General features: G+C 41.1%; 3 protein-coding genes across 4 annotated transcripts; 1 reads left to right on the top strand and 2 right to left on the bottom strand.

The window, feature by feature from the left end:
* Positions 1-2,240: 2,240 nt before the first annotated feature.
* On the bottom strand, positions 2,241-3,666 carry LOC112158108 (gap junction Cx32.2 protein). Its single transcript, XM_024291307.2, has 2 exons — positions 3,476-3,666; positions 2,241-3,115 (listed from the first exon to the last, which is right to left on the bottom strand). The coding sequence occupies exons 1-2, from the start codon at positions 3,629-3,631 to the stop codon at positions 2,273-2,275; spliced, it is 999 nt and encodes a 332-aa protein (XP_024147075.2). The 5' UTR covers positions 3,632-3,666; the 3' UTR covers positions 2,241-2,272.
* A 1,530-nt stretch (positions 3,667-5,196) lies between these two features.
* Positions 5,197-7,539, top strand: LOC112158226 (gap junction Cx32.2 protein). The gene is made up of 2 exons (XM_024291477.2): positions 5,197-5,398; positions 5,867-7,539. The coding sequence occupies exon 2, from the start codon at positions 5,876-5,878 to the stop codon at positions 6,641-6,643; it is 768 nt and encodes a 255-aa protein (XP_024147245.1). The 5' UTR covers positions 5,197-5,398; positions 5,867-5,875; the 3' UTR covers positions 6,644-7,539.
* An 859-nt stretch (positions 7,540-8,398) lies between these two features.
* mcm9 (minichromosome maintenance 9 homologous recombination repair factor) lies at positions 8,399-17,641 on the bottom strand. Of its 2 annotated transcripts, none has more exons than XM_024291476.2 (15): positions 17,327-17,641; positions 16,748-16,934; positions 16,138-16,303; positions 14,926-15,032; positions 14,573-14,779; positions 14,429-14,510; positions 14,159-14,359; positions 13,961-14,086; positions 13,330-13,449; positions 13,082-13,256; positions 11,694-11,896; positions 11,371-11,574; positions 11,107-11,189; positions 9,864-10,009; positions 8,399-9,766 (listed from the first exon to the last, which is right to left on the bottom strand). In XM_024291476.2, the coding sequence occupies exons 2-15, from the start codon at positions 16,910-16,912 to the stop codon at positions 8,449-8,451; spliced, it is 3,303 nt and encodes a 1,100-aa protein (XP_024147244.1). In that variant the 5' UTR covers positions 16,913-16,934; positions 17,327-17,641; the 3' UTR covers positions 8,399-8,448. The 2 variants fall into 2 exon arrangements, with proteins under 2 accessions (XP_024147244.1, XP_024147243.1); XM_024291475.2 differs by having other exon boundaries at positions 17,404-17,640.
* Between the last annotated feature and the right edge of the window lie 455 nt (positions 17,642-18,096).

Raw genomic sequence — 18,096 nt, 5'->3', positions numbered from 1 at the left:
AAAACATTTATGCTATATTTCTTAAATTTAAACATCTACTTAGCTGGAGTAATACTATAGCAATTGCTAGTGTCATGTAAAAATGTTGCGCCATTTTTTTAAGGAAAAAAAAGATAATTGTGGGCTATATTCATTGATTTATTAAAATTAAATGGAAAAAAATACTTATTTATTTGGGCTCATTGACTAACTCTAAATCCGCGTAGAGTTTAAAAAAACACAATATTTATTTATCTTTTGAGAGAATGAATCAAATCCAGGGATTTATGAAGAAGAATTTTAACATATTAAATATACATTTTACTTTTCCATTGATTAAAAAAGGAGGGTTGCTTACAAGTCACAAACGAAAGAACTTAAAAAATAAGTATTCTTCTGCTCAAAATTCTTCCTTTTACGAGAGAACACCGCCTTTAATAAAAAACAGTACATTTTTTATGTAAAACCTTCATTGTCAATGATGCATGTGTAAACAACAAGATATTGTTTTTCATCTGTACAGTAAAAAAATGCAGTGTATATAAATAAGAAAATCTTGATATTAGTCTAATTTTTCCCGTTTGGGCCAATTCTAATTGTAACAATCTTAAATTATTTGTTATTATTTATTATTATTCATTACAATCATGATCAATTTTATTTTTTATTGTTTTTCTTAAACTAAAGAATCTACAATGATGAGCAGGAAAACATCTTCCAGATGAACCTTCAGGTTCTGAAGAACAGAACTGTTTGTTAAAAGGTTCCTGATCATATGATCATGTGGTGATATTTACTTGCAGTTTCTCTCTGAATGGTCCCTCTGAGGGTTCATGGTACACAGAGTGATGTTACATTTGCTTTAGTCACTAGCGCTGCCTAGTGGCAGAAGTGACGAATACCGTGTTAAAATTTGAGCACCGAGGAACAAACTGCGATCTCTCTTCTGGACTGGAGTGACCGGGGAGAGGGAAATCTGGTTAGAATGCTGCTCCTGCGACCCGGTCCAACCTGGTTCTTCTATGTTCATTAACACCCACTGACATGATAGTTGTATAATATTGGTTTTGCATTGGGGTCAGCAACCTTTAACAGTAAAAGAGCCATTTTCTACTGATCAAACCTAGAAGGAGCCGCATAGATTAACTTAAGCCTTTAAGAAATTTGAATTTGCATTCATGACCTTCTTTTTTTTTTAATAAATATGAATTATGTCTACTTTTTTGTCATGAACAAAAGCAAAAATATAAAAATAAACCAGCATCTCTCAAATTGTGATTTAAAAAAAAATTGTTTACACTTGACAAAAGCTCCAATAACTTATTTTGAAAATAAAAGACCAAACAGGATCATCTCAGTGCAGTTCTGGACAGCTAGTAACCAATGTTGTGCAGCACAAGATAATATGTGCTTTTAACTCATAAAAGTTCAAACTTTTTACCAAATTTTTGCTTTGCATATAAAATCTGTACATTCTGGAGGACCGTGGTTTTGAATAAGCATTTTGTGTACACTTAAAAATATATATATATATATATAGTCACTGTTAAATTAAATACTTAAAATGAGAAATCTACACCTGCAAAATCTATACCTTTTTGTCAATATAAAATCATTTGTTTTTTGTCAATAATTAATACATTTTCTCAAAAAAGTTTCTTAAATGCCTTCTGTTTTTTTAATTGACAGGAAATTAAAAAAAAAAAAAGTTTGATTTAAAGTTTTTGAAGTCAAGTTAACATTGTAGAGACTTTATTTTTTCAGTGGTCTTTAAATTATGATTATGCCATTTTTTTCCTAAATAAAAATCCTATGTTGTTTTCTAAGACTTAGTTTCTGCAGAGCGGCATCAGAAATATTCCTCTGAGTTTCAGCGTGGAATACCTCCCCTCCCCATTGCTGAAAGCTCTCTGTTTACACCTTCCCCTGCTAGCTCACACCCCCCACAACCCCAACTTAACATTACCGGTGCAACAAAAAGGCTGAGCAATATTGGAGCTATCCAGCTGTAAGATTTGACCCAGAAACCAGTTCAGTTGTCTAGTTGTCTATCCATTACAATGGAGGTAACAACTACAATGATTTTCAAATGGCAATGTTTCTTCTGCTCCTGATTTACAACAATTTCAATGAAGAAATACTCAGAAACTTAAGTTTGACCTCAATTTTCCATATATTTGTGCTCCAGCATTATAATTGCATGATAAAAACATCAAAAAAACATTTTCTTTAATGACACCTCTGAGGGAAACAGACCAACAATCATTCCAAAGTTTTTATTCACGTTACTGCATCAGTTCTCCTTCTCCTTGCTGCTGAAGTCCTCTCCTTCGTCCTCCTTCCCTGACAGAAAGTGGGGAGATGGTGTCTGCAAACCAGCATACAGGCCACCCGCTGAGTTCAGGGTGGGGCTGACCGAGTATATCTGTGAGCTGAGCGCCTCCTGCTGCCTCAGAGTCCGTTTAGCGGCCATTCTCCTTCTGCTGCACAGCAGGTAGATGATCTCAATGATGTTGAGGAGCACGGAGAGGCCCGTAACTCCAAACATGAAGAAGATGAAGAAGGTCTTCTCTGTGGGGCGGGAGATGTAACACTCGGCGCCGGTCTGACGGGAGCAAGGCTCAAGTTTACAGGGGATATGGAGGGAAATGATTTGTGAGTCGTAGATGTAGAGTTGACCCACAGTGAAACCCACTTCCAGGAGGATCTTGAAGATCAGCTGGGTCATGTAGGTGCAGAACAGGATGCCCTTTATTCTCAATTTCCCTCGATCATCCGTGTACCTTGACCCCTTTAGGATACCCCCATTCTCCATCATCTTCTTCTCTCTGTGGACGATGAACACAGCATGGCCCAGGTACACCAGGGTGGGCGCCGACACGAAGACGATCTGGAGGACCCAGTAGCGCACGTGGGAAATGGGAAACCTCTGATTGTAGCAGGCATACTCACATCCAGGTTCATGAATGTCGCAAGAAAATTCTGAGGCTTCGTCGTCCCACACGTCGTCTGCAGCAGCACCCAGGACGAAGATCCGGAAGAGGAAGAGAACGCTCATCCAGATCTTCCCCACCACCGTGGAGTGAGACTGAACTTTGTCCAGCAGCCGAGACAGATACGACCAGTCCCCCATGATCTATGGATGTATGGATGACAGATGCTGCAGTCAGGACAATCATTTTAGGGTTTTATAATTTCAGATTAGTTTTTTTCTCTATTTCTTGTAGCTTCTTTCCTTCCTTCCTCTAAAGGTCTTGTCTTTTTACCAGCCTATAGTTAAAAATGAGAAAGCTGTTTTCAATCTGTCCTGCCTGGATAATTAAAGGTTAAATCAAATTCATAAATAAAATCTGCAAAATAAACCCTGAACAAATCACATTTACTGATAGAAACTTGCTCACTCTTTGCCAAAGTCTTTCTATACCAGCTATTAGAATCTGAGTTTGATCAAGAAAAAAAAAAGTTGTAAAACAGATTTTAAAAACCAAACACGTACCTGTCTTTTAGCTGCAGGTCCTAGCCGTAAGAAAGTCACAAAACAAGCTGAGTGACCGCCGGCAATCAGGAAGGGACTTAAATAGTTCAAGAAGATACGTGGATGACTCCCAACGAAGAGAAAAACGCTGACGCGTCTGTTGCGGAGGATGCGCATGCTTCATCACTCTCAGTTCCTGAAAACATTGTGACTTGATGACCACAGGGATAGTTTTCATTACAAACTGAATTTTACCCTCCCTAAAACTGAACCATAAGGAGGAATTGCTGTCATCAAACTGTATAGTGACAGCTGTTACTTCAAACAAAGAAACAATGCTCCACTGCACGTATGCTTACACGTATTCAACACCTCTGCAAAAACATTGAGGAAGTTTTTCTGCAAATCCCATTTTCCAATCCAACAATCTCTTCCTTTTACGTGTCTTTAATTGGTCCAGAGATGTGTTGTGTCTGTCTCTTAAAAATCCCACACTGATCATCTATTGTTGAAGCATTCTCAGTGATGTTTTAACTATGATTATGTCAATTATGATTAGCCAAAATCGAGAAACTTGTGTCATTTTCTAAGACATTGTTTCTGTAGAGTGGCCGTAGTTCATCAGAAATTCACCTATGAGTTGTGGGTGAGGCATTTTTGAGGTTTTAAGAAAAATATAACATTTTACAGCGATCAAACATTTTATCTGGCATCAGTCAATGCCCGCCCGGGCACATTTGTTGGTTTGAGTGGCAGTCTAGTGGCAGTCAAATGGCAGCGTGATAATTGACTGATAGAGTCTCCAAGGCCCAGAAAATCATCTAATGATTGGCCAGTATCAGACTGCCACCCCCCTGCCCTGGGCTACCACCCTACTGCCACTGTCCAATTATTAGAAATCATATGGACACTCCAGAAGGGCTGGTGGGCCTGTTCTGCACCTACATGGGCGATGGCCAGACATCAATCACCGTGGGTCCAAATGGGGAGACAGCGTTGATTCTGCACAAAACTCGAAGGGTTGATAGGATAGCACAAGGGTTAAACATGTTCTGATGGGAGCAAATGGGAGACGTCCGTATGTTTTGACGGTGATTTATTTGTGTGTATTTGTTATGCTAATTTATTAGCGTTAGTATTTTGGGTGATAGCATCAATGTTTATATTAGAATTGGGGTCATCTGGACCCCACAAGACAGCACTCTAACCTTTTTTTTCCCAAGAATTTTTTTTAACTTCCCCGGTGTTCATGGCGGATATAAAATCCTGTCCACCTTTTTCATGGGAGGGATCACACATCAATATAAGTGTTCGGTCATCTGGACCCCATAAGAGAGCACAAGGACTAAAGCGAAAACTGAATCAAAAGCGGTCAGCAACAGGTGTACCTCCTTCATCTGGCGTTCATTTCACCCAAGAAAACAGGTGAACTCTACTTGTAATCCCCACTATAAACCTAAGGGACACACCCACCACACCAGTGTAAGGAAATCACTTGACTTCAAATGAGCACTTCTAGTATTGGCCATATTTTTGTTTTGTCTTGAGTTCATAAATCATAAAAGTTTAGATTACTGTTGTGGACTAAAGGCTGCTCTGTCTCAAAGAACATTGGGACACTGTCAGCCTGTGATGGACCCCAGAAGGCCCCGTCATGAAGCCAGCTGATCAAGCATGAATTCAGTTTGCCCCGGTTTGGGTGGAGCTCGTGGGACAGCTGGAACACGTGGGGAGCGCCAGCCATTTCAAGATCACATCAACTCCCTACATTGATAGAAAATGACTGATCTCAAACCTCAAAGACGTTTATTTCAACATCACGACTGTCACGTTGTGTGGGGGCGTTCTCAAGGAGGAATCGAGGACAAATTAGGCAGTTGGGAGGAATTATAAAGAGAGGAAGTGAGAGAAATCGTCCAGAGACGGACAGAGCTCATCACTGAGGTAAGGCGTTTTTCTAAGAATTACTTTATCAAGTATTGATCTTATCTGATACAAATCTAGCTGGTTATGTTTATTAGTAGGGTTGTAGAAATAAATTTTTTCAAAGAGACAATCATGAACTATTTGACAGAATCACGTTTTGTAAAGACAGCTTGTTGGGTTTTTGCTTGAAGATTGATGGCGTGAACGCTTCCTGACTTCAAACATCACAGTGGATTTCCATCATATAATAATTCAATGGAACAAAATCTGCAACATTAACAAGTGTAGTTTGCAGTTCTTTTCAAATTTAAACTATCATTTACATTTTTTTAACAAACACTGACGGAGATGTTATAAATTTGACCAGTCTGAAAATGTTACTAATTCATCATGAAAAAATAAGCTTCTATTAGTTGGCAGACAATTCTGACACATCTGAAGCTGTGAATTCATGGATCCTTCTTGGTTGTTTTTTTTTCCCCTCAGGCAGCTAAGATGGGGCAATGGTCTTTCCTGTCCGAGCTGTTGGACAAGGTGCAATCCCATTCTACCGTGTTCGGTAAGGTGTGGATGAGCATCCTCTTCCTCTTTCGGATCTTCATCCTAGCTGCTGGTGTGGATGAAGTGTGGAAAGACGAAAAGAAGAGCTTTAAATGCAACACCATAACTGTGGGATGCCATAATTTATGCTACGATACCACGTTCCCGATTTCCCATACACGGTTTTGGGTCCTGCAGATCCTCACGGTGTCCACGCCAACGCTGGTCTACCTGGGACACGTTCTACTGGTCATCCGCAGGGAGAACAAACTGAGGAGGAAGCAGCAACTAAAGGGGGGGCACAAGTATTTAGCGAAACTTCCAAAGTATACAGACGAAAGAGGGAAAGTCCAGCTCAAGGGGGCGCTCCTGGTGAGTTACGTGATCCAGCTGGTGATGAAGATCCTCCTGGAGGGAGTCTTCATCATTGGCCACTACTTTTTGTACGGCTTCTTCCTGATGCCTAAAGAAGTGTCCTGCGATCAGTACCCGTGTCGACACATCAACCACTGCTTCATCAGTCGACCCACAGAGAAGAGCATCTTCATTATCTTCATGTTGGCGATGGCGGGCTTCTCTGTGATCCTCAACATTGTGGAGCTGCTGCACCTTGTGGTCTCAAAGGCAACAGGGAGGAGGAAGAGGAGAAGCAGCTTGGGACCGCTAGAGCTCAAGCCAATCAACAAGGCGAATTTTGGATCAGCTGGAAAAGTGTCACCGTGATGAGGAGAAGAATGACTTCAGCTCCTTTGTAGAGCACAATCCGAGATCCCAGATAGATCCTAATCTTTTCAAAAGAAAAAGAAGCAAGAGACTTTAAGCTTCGTTCAAGAAAGTGCTAAACTTGTATTCTTGAACCTCCATTTAGCTCATGCTGTTCACACTGGACGAATAGGGAAAGGAATCTACTTTCTTATAATTTTTTACTGTTTACTATTTCATGAAAAGTGTGTAAATCTTTTGAATCTTTGCTCCAGGCTTTCTCTTTAACAGCTCTTTTGTGAAATATTAGACTTGGTGTCATTTAATTCTGGCCGGGCACAAACCACAACGATCAATTTCTCCTTTTATGATCAATGTTCAAACAGTTGACACTTCCATGAATTAGAAAGAACACTATATGTCACTACCAAATCCGAGTCCCTGATTGGTCAAAGTTGGACTTGGTTAACTTGCAATGTTCATTCAATGTTTGCGCATTTTGAATCACAATCCGTTGGCTTTTCTTTTGTATCCGTAACAATTTTTCTGTGAGTTACGGCAGATTTTTTTTTTCTTTTTACCATGGTTTGGTTTTAACAAAACGCCTCACCTTCTACTTCTTGATCAAAGTTTAAAACTGCTGACTGGCCTTCTCAGTTCCTTGGATGTCTTTTTATATCCCTTTCCTGTTTAGTACAGTTCAGTTTTGACAGCTCCTTATCCTTTCCATTACTCAGGATCTAGAACTGTCAGTGTAGCACTGGATGAAGGGTCTCTTAGGATCCAAGAAACTCAGAGATCTTTTGTGCACACAAATTGAATACAGGACAGTCATTTTGGACGTTTCTGTTGTCATTGTGATTTAATTTGGGTAAACAGAATTTTTGCCTCAATAAATGGCTTCATCCAACCACTAACTATGAGTGGAAACCAAGTGTTTGTGTTACCATTCACATTCTATGAAAAATGGCCAAAGAAATCATGAATTCTGCCGGGATATGTGAACGTATAAGTACAACTGCACAAGGTTTTCTTTATTAAAACATCGAATTAAAGCTGATTGATTTAGAGCAAAGGGGCGGAGCTAACTGACAGGGCTGGCTCATAAAAACAACAAATTTGACAAAGAAACTGGGTTGAATGTCTTTCTTCAAAATCAAGCACCTTTTCAAAAACTTTTAAGATCTATTTTTGAATATTTTAGTACAACTATGGTTGATAACGTGAATATTTCTATTCTTTTTTTAAAAACATACAGCATGCATTTATGCTAAAAAAAACAACCAAATGTGTTTCTTGGTATTAGAGGCAATGAAAATCTTTATCATAATTTTAGAGAAAGGGAAAAACACATTTAAACATATAGAAAAGAACAAATGTGCCATTTTAAAAAAAATGATTTCATATCATATGAATGTGGCAAGTTGGTGGAATTTGAGCGGTTCAGTAAAAGCTCTAAAGAAAATGTAAAAGAAGAAAAAACAAACATAAAGTAGAAGTTCATGCTTTTATGACACAACAGGTTAAGAAGCTGGAGGTTAAACCATTTAGGTTCTTTTTGGCAAAAAAAAAAAAGTCACCACTACCAACTTTGTATTTAAAAGGATTTGCTTATGTGGTTAATTTTGCCATTGAGTAAAAAACATGTCAAAACAGAAGGAATGGTTAAAACACCTCAAAAACCTTTAAACCGAAGACATAATCTTTATTTGGTTTCAGATCACCATGACTCATTGAAAGTTCTTTTGTAATCTTAAATGTTCACTCATTTGAGGCTCTGGGTCATCAGTTTTTTATTATTTACGGACAGAACCACATGGGTTCTGTTACAGGTCCGTTTTAAGACTGCTGATCTCCTGGTCCCAGTCTGTGTCCAGAACGTCGTTGTTAACGTCGACAGACTCGAACAAGGAGAGTCCTGTCAGCAGACGTGGGGAAGGCCCACTGTTTGTTGTGGACCTGAACTGGAAACACTTTCTTTTGCTTTGGTTCGGAGGAGCAACAGCACCAAGACTCTTGGGTCCATCCTGCTTCTCTTGGTGCTCAGAATCCACCTCCATGTTTTGGTCCGAGAGCCGTCTTCTGCTTCTTTCTTCTGGATCCGCTCTCAGACTGTCAGCGTCCTCTTCTCTCTCTGGTAACTCCTGGGCAGCTTTGTGTTCTGTTGAACCCGTGAAAGAAAATCTGCTCAGTTTGGTGAAGGCAGACGCAGCCACACTGTTCTTCTTCTGGCCTCCTGGATCACCGACCGCGGACACTGGATTACTCTGACCTCTTTCAGGACACTCTATTTTCTCACTATCATCTCCTGGTTCTCCTTTGTCCTTTCCAGAGGACGTAACACCAAACACCCTTCCTGACGATGAAGATCTTCCCTCACCGTTGTCCTGTCTTCGTCTGCTATGCTCCTCTGAAACGGCGCCCTCTGCTGTCTGTACTCGCCGTTTCTTTGCATTTGTAGGTTCATTTCTGGGTTCATCGTCTAGAAGAGATTGTATCCTCTTTATGGCCGTCTTGGCCGTCTCTTGGTGAGGAGCAGAATCCTTGAGCATGGCAGCCATTGTCTTCCTCGGTTTGAACGTAAAACCTGACAACTTGCTGTGAAGGTTGGTTGAAGCTTCCACTACCATCTTTTCACTGAGCGCAGCGCTGATGCTCTTCGATTCCGTCCTGTCCTGCCCATGTTTACCAAGAAACTGGAGATCAGAGCGCTGCTCTTCATTATTGCCCTCATCTCCTCCTCCTCTTCCTCCCGCTGAGTCTCCATGAATACTCCGGGTCACCTCCTGGGTTCCTGTGGGTTTGGGAGTTTTAGGAACCGTAGAACCAAACCCCTCTGGAGGTTTTTGGGTTCTCTGTGTTTTCTCTTTTATAGTTTGTTTCTGTCTTTTTAAGGGAATGTTAAGGTTTTCTGATGGCGTCAAAACATTGGGATGATGGAACGTGGAGGCAGTATCACTCCGAGCGCCGCCTTCAGTTTGATGGTTGGTCCGATCAGACGAGCCAGACTTCCTGTTCACTTCCTGAGTTGACGTGAAAATTGGAGACCCATATAGCGGAGGCGAAACAGTCTCCCAGTCCCCGTTGAGGGGTGGGCTCTTTGGTTCGCTGGGGGCGGAGCTTGAAGGCTCAGAGCTCCTCAACCTAAATAGGAGTTGAAAAAAAATGTGACACCAAAACTGTCAGATTGACACAGCAGAACAGTAAGCTGTAAAGTGAGCAGCAGAAACAGCGCCCCCACCTGGACAGTCGCCCCATCTCACTGCGAAGAAGCGAAGGCAAGTTCAGACCCTCCAGAACCACCCGGCACTGGGACCGATACTGATCAACCGGGTCAGCAGGAAAGGAGGTGAGCAAGGCGTTGACGTTTCCTAGGAGAGCGCCGCCCTGCAGGAGAAACAGAACACCAAAAAAACCTTTGTCCATCAGAACTGAACTCAGAACAGCTACAATAATTGCAATCATGGCAAAGAGGAAGCTAATTAAGTGATTTTGTAAACCTGAATATCTCTCAACCACTTCATACCTCTGAATGAACTCATTTTGGTATCTACAGAAGACAATTGGGGCTTTTTAACAATACCAAATGTGAAGGGCTAAGGGAATTGTAGATTTTTGTGGATTTAAAAAAAAATTGTTTTGTTAAAAAAATTATTAACATAAATAAAACCAAAAGCATCAGACAGCAAAAAACGTCTAGAAAGCAGGCAGTAAATATATTTCATGTAAAGGTGAAATATTTTATTCTGTAGAGCAACAAAATCAAAGATCTGACAGAGAATTTAGATTTGGGGGAATTAAGATGTTTTTAAACCCTTTGATGAAATCAATGGAAACTTTTTTTTACATATTTTTTGATGATATATAGTATCAGTTGTGATACGCTAGAGGATTTGGTTAGTTTGAAATTTAAAATATTATCATGAGTGTTCAGGGAAAAAAAGTTCCTTAATGTCTCAAATCTCATTAATAATTCATTATCAACAAATTTTGCATTTTGGGGGGGAAATTAGCTAAACTTTTTTCCCGCCAAAAGTGTTTTTGAGATTTAATGGAAGCAGCCATTTTGAAAGGAGCAGGAAAAGCACGTCGACTGCCCCTAGTGGAGAGATGATGCACTACACGGCAGTAAACAGGAACCAAGTTATGAAGAATGGGTTTTTAAGAAAGTTTAGATTATGTTACTGAGATGGAGGTCTCAGAAATGGTTATATAGGGTTCATAGGGGTGTGTATATAATTTTATATGGATGTTGATATTCTTGCAACAAAAACAAAATGTCTATAGGACGTGGCAGGAAGAGAAACTGATTATTCACTTCCTGATTGATTTTATGCACTTTATTCAACATAATCTTCTTTATATTCAACCAATACTGATGTTACTCCCAATGCTCGATCAATTTTTCTACCTGTATCTTTTACATCTCTAGTTTTTAACATGGAAATCAACGGTAGAATCCAGAGAGTGGTCCTGCTCCTCACCTGCATGGAGCACTCCATGATGGACACGGCAACAACAGCGTCTTCGATGGTTACGGTCTCTCGGAACATGAGCCTGGCGTGAGCTGAGGGTTGGACAAACTGCAGTGTTCAATCGAGCTAAAGTAAGACCAGTTCAAGCCCTTTTTCTTTGTATTCTTACAAGAAGTTAGGGAAGAGACAACAGAGGTTCTAGATAGACCTCTAAAGTTCAGTTGTCCTAAATACCAGTATCCTGGGACGACCAAGACACCGTTCTTACTGTACCTTCAGCCAGCCGACTTAAACTCTCCAGCATGCGGATGGTGGTGCGGGCGGCGTTCCGCCCGTCGCTTTGGCGCTGCAGCTGGTAGTATCGGGTCAGGATGAGGTTGGCCTGGTCACAAACCTGCGGCTGCAGCTGCTTGATCACACAGAAGTAAGCCTTCATCTTCTCCATGGACCACAGAGCAGAGTGTTCTGCTGGAAGACCTGAGAAGCAACAAGATGTTTGTGGTGCGGCAAACATCTGGGTCCTTTCTAGGACGGTTTCTGTCACATATTCATCAACAGCGGTGGAGATTTACTGGATTATTCTGGTGAGCTCTCACCTTGCTCCTCCAGGATAAAGGAGGAGATGACTCTGTCCCACTCGGCATTTCTGTTGTCCAGTAAAACCAAAACCAGGTCGAAGCGACTAAGCAGGGGGCTGGCCAGCGCCACGTTGACAGACAGAGGCTCGTTGGGGTCGTACTGGCCTTTTGGGTTGGTGGCAGCCAGGATGGTGGTTCTGGTGTTCAGCTTACACACCATTCTGTGGACAGAGGAGGAGGACTTCCATGAGGAGGTGTTGATGTTAGCTATGGAGCTACAACCTGTTGACATTTTTGGTGAAGAAGACAAGCAAGAATAGTGAACAATGGAATGATATACGTTTGACATGTTTGTTTCTATGCATACGTTTATTTTCTGACCGGTACTTGTATTGTAAACATTTTGACATGTATGTGTGTGAAGGTTTTTGGAGCCAACAAATGTTTGTAATACTTAAGTGTGTCTGTGGACAGGCCACGCCCTTTTGACTGTTTTTGTGATTCTATCCCCTCCTACTTCTTCAACCTCTTTTTTCTCCCCTGTCTTTTGCACCCATCACTAACTTCCCGCTCTCACCTTCTCTCTTCTCTTTTCCATACAAGAAATGTATACAAACATAATTAATATAAATAAAGTTTAGCCTCAAATACGAAAGGGGTTTATACAAATAAACTCCTCGTGTGTGTGTCCATAACCCTTATTTGTCACAGTAAAATCTCTCAAACACAAGAGGCTTTCAGTTCCCATATGTTTGTTCAGCTGTTGGACAGGACAAATGAAAAAAGAAAAATAAAGACCATTTTTTTTGTTTTTTTTGTTTGTCTTTTTAATCAGAATGGGTCAACAATGCTGTAACCATGGAGGAGTTTATTCTTTTAACTTTTATTCTAGTGCAGGGGTCTCAAACTCAACCGCACAAGGGGCCAAAATCCAAAACACGCCTTAGGTCACGGGCCAAACAGGATAAACATTTATTGAAGACTCTAAAACTACATTTTTTTAAATATTAAAACTATAACTTTTTAACAAAATGATCATCTAGATATATAGCATTACCTGTGATAATGCAAGTGTAAATGCTGTAAGCTGAATTTGGCCACTGAAGTTGCTGGTGCTGATAGCTGAAGATACTGAAATTGATAGCTGAAAACGCTTAATAGCCAGCTAAAATATTAGCTAAATGCCAAATTGGCCATATGTGGCCTCTGGGCCTCGACTTTGAGACGTGTTCTAGTGTCACAAATGAAATCCTTTAATTCATGTTTACTTCCTCAGTATATGCTGAACTATTTTAAAGTTTAATTAAAGTCTCCTGCTCCATTTTTGTTCATAAACTCTGTAAATCTATAGTAGACTTTAGAGATCCAGTACCGTTAACACAGATCAGTCATGCTGGAGGTCGTACCCAGCTTTGGCCACACTGATGGACTGCTGCTCCATGGCCTCGTGGATGCTGATGCGGTCGTGCTCCTTGATGCTGTTGAATTCGTCGATGCAGCACAGCCCGCCGTCCGACAGGACCAGAGCTCCCGCCTCCAGGTGCCACTCGCCGCCGTCCTTCACGGCAGCTACCGTAAGCCCTTTGGCACGGAGACGGAGAGGAAAAGTGAACACCTCCTCATCTTCAAAGTGAAATTTCAATCTACTACAGACCTGCATTTGTTGATCCGATCCCAGCAGTGAGAACGGATCGCGGTGTGATCTTGGCTGCGTACTTCAGGAACTGGGACTTCCCTGTTCCCGGGTCACCAACCAGCAACATGTGACACTCTCCTACGGAAGACAAGCACGCTCAGATCAGAACACACCTGGCACATGGAGGACCGCCTTTCCTAACCGTGAATATCAGGTGGATAAGCAGGTGACACAAGAGCAGAGGAACATCATGACATTAACACAGCGATGTACCTCAGGGATATATCTTCGGCACAAACAGCTTTTCCTTCAGAAAATCTGGAATCACTTCTTTTCTAGTAAACCAACCCAATTCTGGTGCTTCAGATCTACCATCATGCTTGTTTTTGTGGCATCCTCGCCATTTTTGAGTCATTAAGAACCTTAATTTCCATTCAACAGCAAGTAGATCACAGAGAGATTGAAGACTGAACTCCTGCTGTTCAGATGTATGAGATTACTGCTTCATTTCATGTGAGGTAATTCTCTCAAATAACATTTAAAATACAGAAATTAGGGGAAAATTGTGGATCATCAAATACTTTCTTGCTCAGTATATCTTCAGTACTAACTGTAATCTTTTATTTGGTGTAACATTCTCGACACAAACCTCTGATTCTGGTCCCAGAAGGATCTACTCTCTGCACCCCACCAGCCAAAACCATCGCCACGGCCAGTTTGACCACATACATGCCAAAGACCTGCGGGCACAGGCTCAGTAAGATCTGGTTCCGGCCTGCAGAGAACACAGAAGGGTTCGGTGAGCAGCAGGTAGAAGTGAGGGTAAAGTGAGACAGTTAACACTTGCCAGCCATGGGATCGTGTTCGTAACTACTCCAGAACTCCTCGAACTCCTTTTGAGCGTCGCTAAGAAGCTGAGCGGCAGCCGTCTGCTGGTTGTTCACCTCCAGGTTGTTGGCTCGGAGGACCAGCTCCACCTCACAGCGGGTGCCGTCATACAGGGGCTTCCAGCGGAGACACATCACCCCGTAGATGGTCACGTCGTCTCCTGCAACCATCTCAAAGAAGTCAGAGGAAGCTGCAGTGAAATCAGATCACCAATTTGGGCGATTCTCACCAGATTTACAACCGTCCACCAGATCGTCCTCCAGAATCACAACCAGAGATCGAGGGATGCTGCCCACAGAGAGCCTCTGCACCTGTAGGATGAGGGCAGAAGGTAACCTGCTGTGTAGACAGAGGAACCTGTAAAAGGCTGTACCTGCTCCTGTATCTTGATCTCCTGGTAGTCCCTGCAGGCAGCCGGTTCCGACCCTTCAGACAGACTGCTGAACTTCATGGAGTTGCAGCCGGACGGGTTCGGGCAGCTCACCGGTGCCGAAAAGGTGTAGAACTGGTCAAAGTCGGCATGCACCTTGAAGACGTGTCGACACTTGGTGCACATATAATCCCGCTCATACTCCAGAACCTACGAGTGACGATGAACAGTTAGACTTTGGATTTTCTCCATCCACTTGGTTTGATACAAGCAACTTCAGAGTTTTTCACCCTCATGTTCCTCATATTTTCGTCTTACAAATGCTCTTGCTCCACAGGCCTGAACAGTCCTGTTACCTTGGCAACGCTGGTCCGTATCACAGTGCCGGTCACAGAAAGGAAGTGTCCGACGTCTTTGGACCTGGGGATAGTGTGTCTAGTCAGCTCTGGACACACTGGCAGACCTACGATGAAGAAACCATTTAGACAAAAGCAAAAATACACTGTTCCCTCATGGATTTTTATCAGTACAATTTTCCATGTTTTTGTTCTGCACCCTGATAGGTTATAAACCAGGGGTATCAAACTAATTTTGGTTTAGGGGCCGCATTCAACTCGCCTGATCTCAAGTGACCCGTCAGTGTGTGTCATTGTCAGTCTGCAAAATACAAAGAAATCTCCAAAAATCTTTTCCTGCTTTGGCTGCTTTTCCTTTCCTCCCCCTAGTGGCGGAATTGCGCATTGCGGTCATTTCTTTACAGACCCATAACTTGCCACATGAATGGGCTAGAAACGTGCTCTTTTTCCCCAACATCCTAATACTTTTTTATCTTCATGACTGGGCCGGATTAAACCATCTGGGGGGCCGGATATGGCCCGTGGGCCATATGTTTGACACCCCTGCTATAGACTACTGTCAATCAATCTCTGTGTCTTGTCTCCTATACTGAAGAGGGCAGAACCCCTCAGTGGTGGCTGTATCAGTGTTCACCTAGTGCAATTCATGTGCGTGTCTGAAGGAATAACACCAGGATTTTTGAAGATGCATTTGTTTTTGACAGTTGTTTTGAGTGAGTCTGTGTGTCACATTTGTGTTTATAATACGGTGTATAAGTACCACTGAAAAATAATGCTGCTGTTAAATACATACCTGGATAAATTAGCTATGAAACGTCCACTTAAAAAGAATAATTTAAAGGCATCATTGACCTTTTAACATCAGCTCTAGTGTTTAAATTAATTCACATCTTCAAATGTTTACACAATCAAAGTAATTCCAGTGGATACTGAAAGGAGAAAAGCAGCTGATATGCAACACACTGTACACTGGTAAAGTATTAGCGTACAGTGTTGTATTTCAGTGTAAAGCCACTTTACTTCACATCAGAATCTCAGAGTTTTCTTGAATTTCACAGTGACATCACAGTAAACGATTAACTCTTAAAGGTTTGAGACGTTTTATTAAAAAAAGCCCAAAAAAAGGAAAGCCCATTCAGCCTGTCACTCCCCCACAGACCAACAGCTTCTGTGTTGAAGATCAAATATATCTTCTTCAAACGTTAGTCGGACCTGTGATCCGAGCGTGGAGCGTGCGTCTGAGTCTGCTTTCTCTGGACTTCTGTCCTCCTTTGTGTCCAGACGACGCGTCCTCTGAGATCTGGACAGCTTTCTTCTGCAGAACTTCATCAAACATGGCCAAGACTTTGTCAGGAAACATATTGAAGAAATCCCCGACCTGTGAGGAGATACAAAGACTTTTGGTTTGCTTTTATAATGTGATTTTAAGAAAGGATCACGGTGCCTGAAAGTGTCTTGCAGTTCCAATAGCTGATATTATGGGATGTTTTTTTTCCCTAAAATGAGGAAACCTGACAATTATTTGACTCTTATAATGACGGGTGCCTTTAAAACATCACAGCACCTTGTTTAAAATATATTCTAGTGCTTTTACAGAACCAGTAGAAAGCTGTCTTAAATCATACAGAGCTCGTTTGAAAGGCAGCCCAATTTTTCAGAAATAAATGTTCACATCTACAAAATAAAAAAAAGTGTAATATCTGATTGACTGTATATAATAACTGGACTGAGTAAGATTAAATTAATCTGTTTAAGATAATTCAGTGATAAAAATGAGAAGCAGATTTGAACATTTTCATTTCTTCTGGGGTGTTGCCGTTACCTCCATATTGACCTCAAAGAGAGTCATGGCGTTCACCACCACCGGGTGATGAGTCTCATCCCCATCATCGTCAACAAGGAGGAGGATGTCGTCATGGTGATGCTTACTCAAATAGGCATCAAACACGCGGCAGATCAGTGCCTCCTGCTGCGGAGTCATCGCCATGATGGGGAAATGTTACTATATTCTGGAAGAAAACGAGGGTCAATAAGAAGCTGATCGTGTGTGTTTTAGTCGATCGATAATCAATATCATTCATGTTTGACGTTGATTTAGTGGAGTTTAATTTCATTTTTGTAAATAGAAGTTTGTTTTGGAAACTAAAACAGTAAACAAAGAAATAAATAGTGAAAAACCTGCTGAAAAATCAAACCGAGTTTTTTTGTTTTAAGTTTTTAATCATTTCGTTCTTATATATATATATACCATCAAATAAGCGTAATTGCAAAAAATAAAATTAAAACAAAGCAATTAAAATAATTCTAATAAAAAAATAATGTAAATTTTCAATAATAATAATAATAAATCTCCATGGCAACTATCTAGACAAACTCACACAATTAAGGGTTTGCTTTTTACCAGAAATGTTTCTAATATCTGATCAATCCAGACGTGATCACTTTTCCTGGTTCTTCCGGGTTCACATGTAAACAAACCTGCAGACCGTTACTCTCCACGTCCGGGCCAGAACCCGCAAAACGTTCTCTCCATGATGTTCTGTTTGTTTCCGGTTCTCCAGCTGGTCCACATGACTAAAACGCAGCAACTACTTCAACCCGGTCACAGTTTCGCAAACATCCACAACCCTCGCGCCACATTTTTTTGACACTTCTGTTTTTCTTCTTTTAGGTCTGGCTGGTCGCAAACTGTTGAATTGGGGACGTCGCCCCCAGGTGGTTTGGAAGTACAACTACAGTCAATCTAAACTATAAAAATCAGATGAATTGAATGCAATAAAATACCACTACAATAAAATGTCTATGAAATAAAATATAAATATGTTTTTATTTAACAACATAACTAATAACTATGCAATAAAATAGCCACAAAACGAGATAAGGTTAAATAGATAAAGAGACAAATCGATTAAACACCCATTTTCCTGTGCATTTAAAGCCACAAATAACTCTAAAGAAGCCTGGGTGATCAAAAGGGGTTAAAGTCTGGAGTCTTGAAGCTGGCTCTCATATTTTCCCTCAGTCGTGAACGGCTGAGAATGTGACCTAAACGTTGGGGAAGGAATATTTTGGCATGGACAAATTTGAAATGAGTCATCTTTAATCCAAAATATATTAGTGATTCTGATAAATAATTGTAGACCTAAAACAAAAGTCACAGAGAAATGTTTA

Source organism: Oryzias melastigma, linkage group LG24 (assembly GCF_002922805.2).
Source record: "Oryzias melastigma strain HK-1 linkage group LG24, ASM292280v2, whole genome shotgun sequence".
NCBI lineage: Eukaryota > Metazoa > Chordata > Actinopteri > Beloniformes > Adrianichthyidae > Oryzias > Oryzias melastigma.
The sequence above is the reverse complement of the archived record's forward strand: the minus strand, read 5'-3'. Positions and strand labels throughout refer to the sequence as shown.

Coding starts and splice junctions, on each gene's coding strand:
- mcm9 (XM_024291476.2), bottom strand. CDS start 16,912: ATGGCGATGACTCCGCAGCAGGAGGCACTGATCTGCCGCGTGTTTGAT. Junction 14,087..14,158: donor CGAACACGATCCCATGGCTG/GCAAGTGTTAAC, acceptor TGTTCTCTGCAG/GCCGGAACCAGATCTTACTG. Junction 11,190..11,370: donor TTTAAGTCGGCTGGCTGAAG/GTACAGTAAGAA, acceptor TCCAACCCTCAG/CTCACGCCAGGCTCATGTTC.
- LOC112158108 (XM_024291307.2), bottom strand. CDS start 3,631: ATGCGCATCCTCCGCAACAGACGCGTCAGCGTTTTTCTCTTCGTTGGG. Junction 3,116..3,475: donor GACCTGCAGCTAAAAGACAG/GTACGTGTTTGG, acceptor ATACATCCATAG/ATCATGGGGGACTGGTCGTA.
- LOC112158226 (XM_024291477.2), top strand. CDS start 5,876: ATGGGGCAATGGTCTTTCCTGTCCGAGCTGTTGGACAAGGTGCAATCC.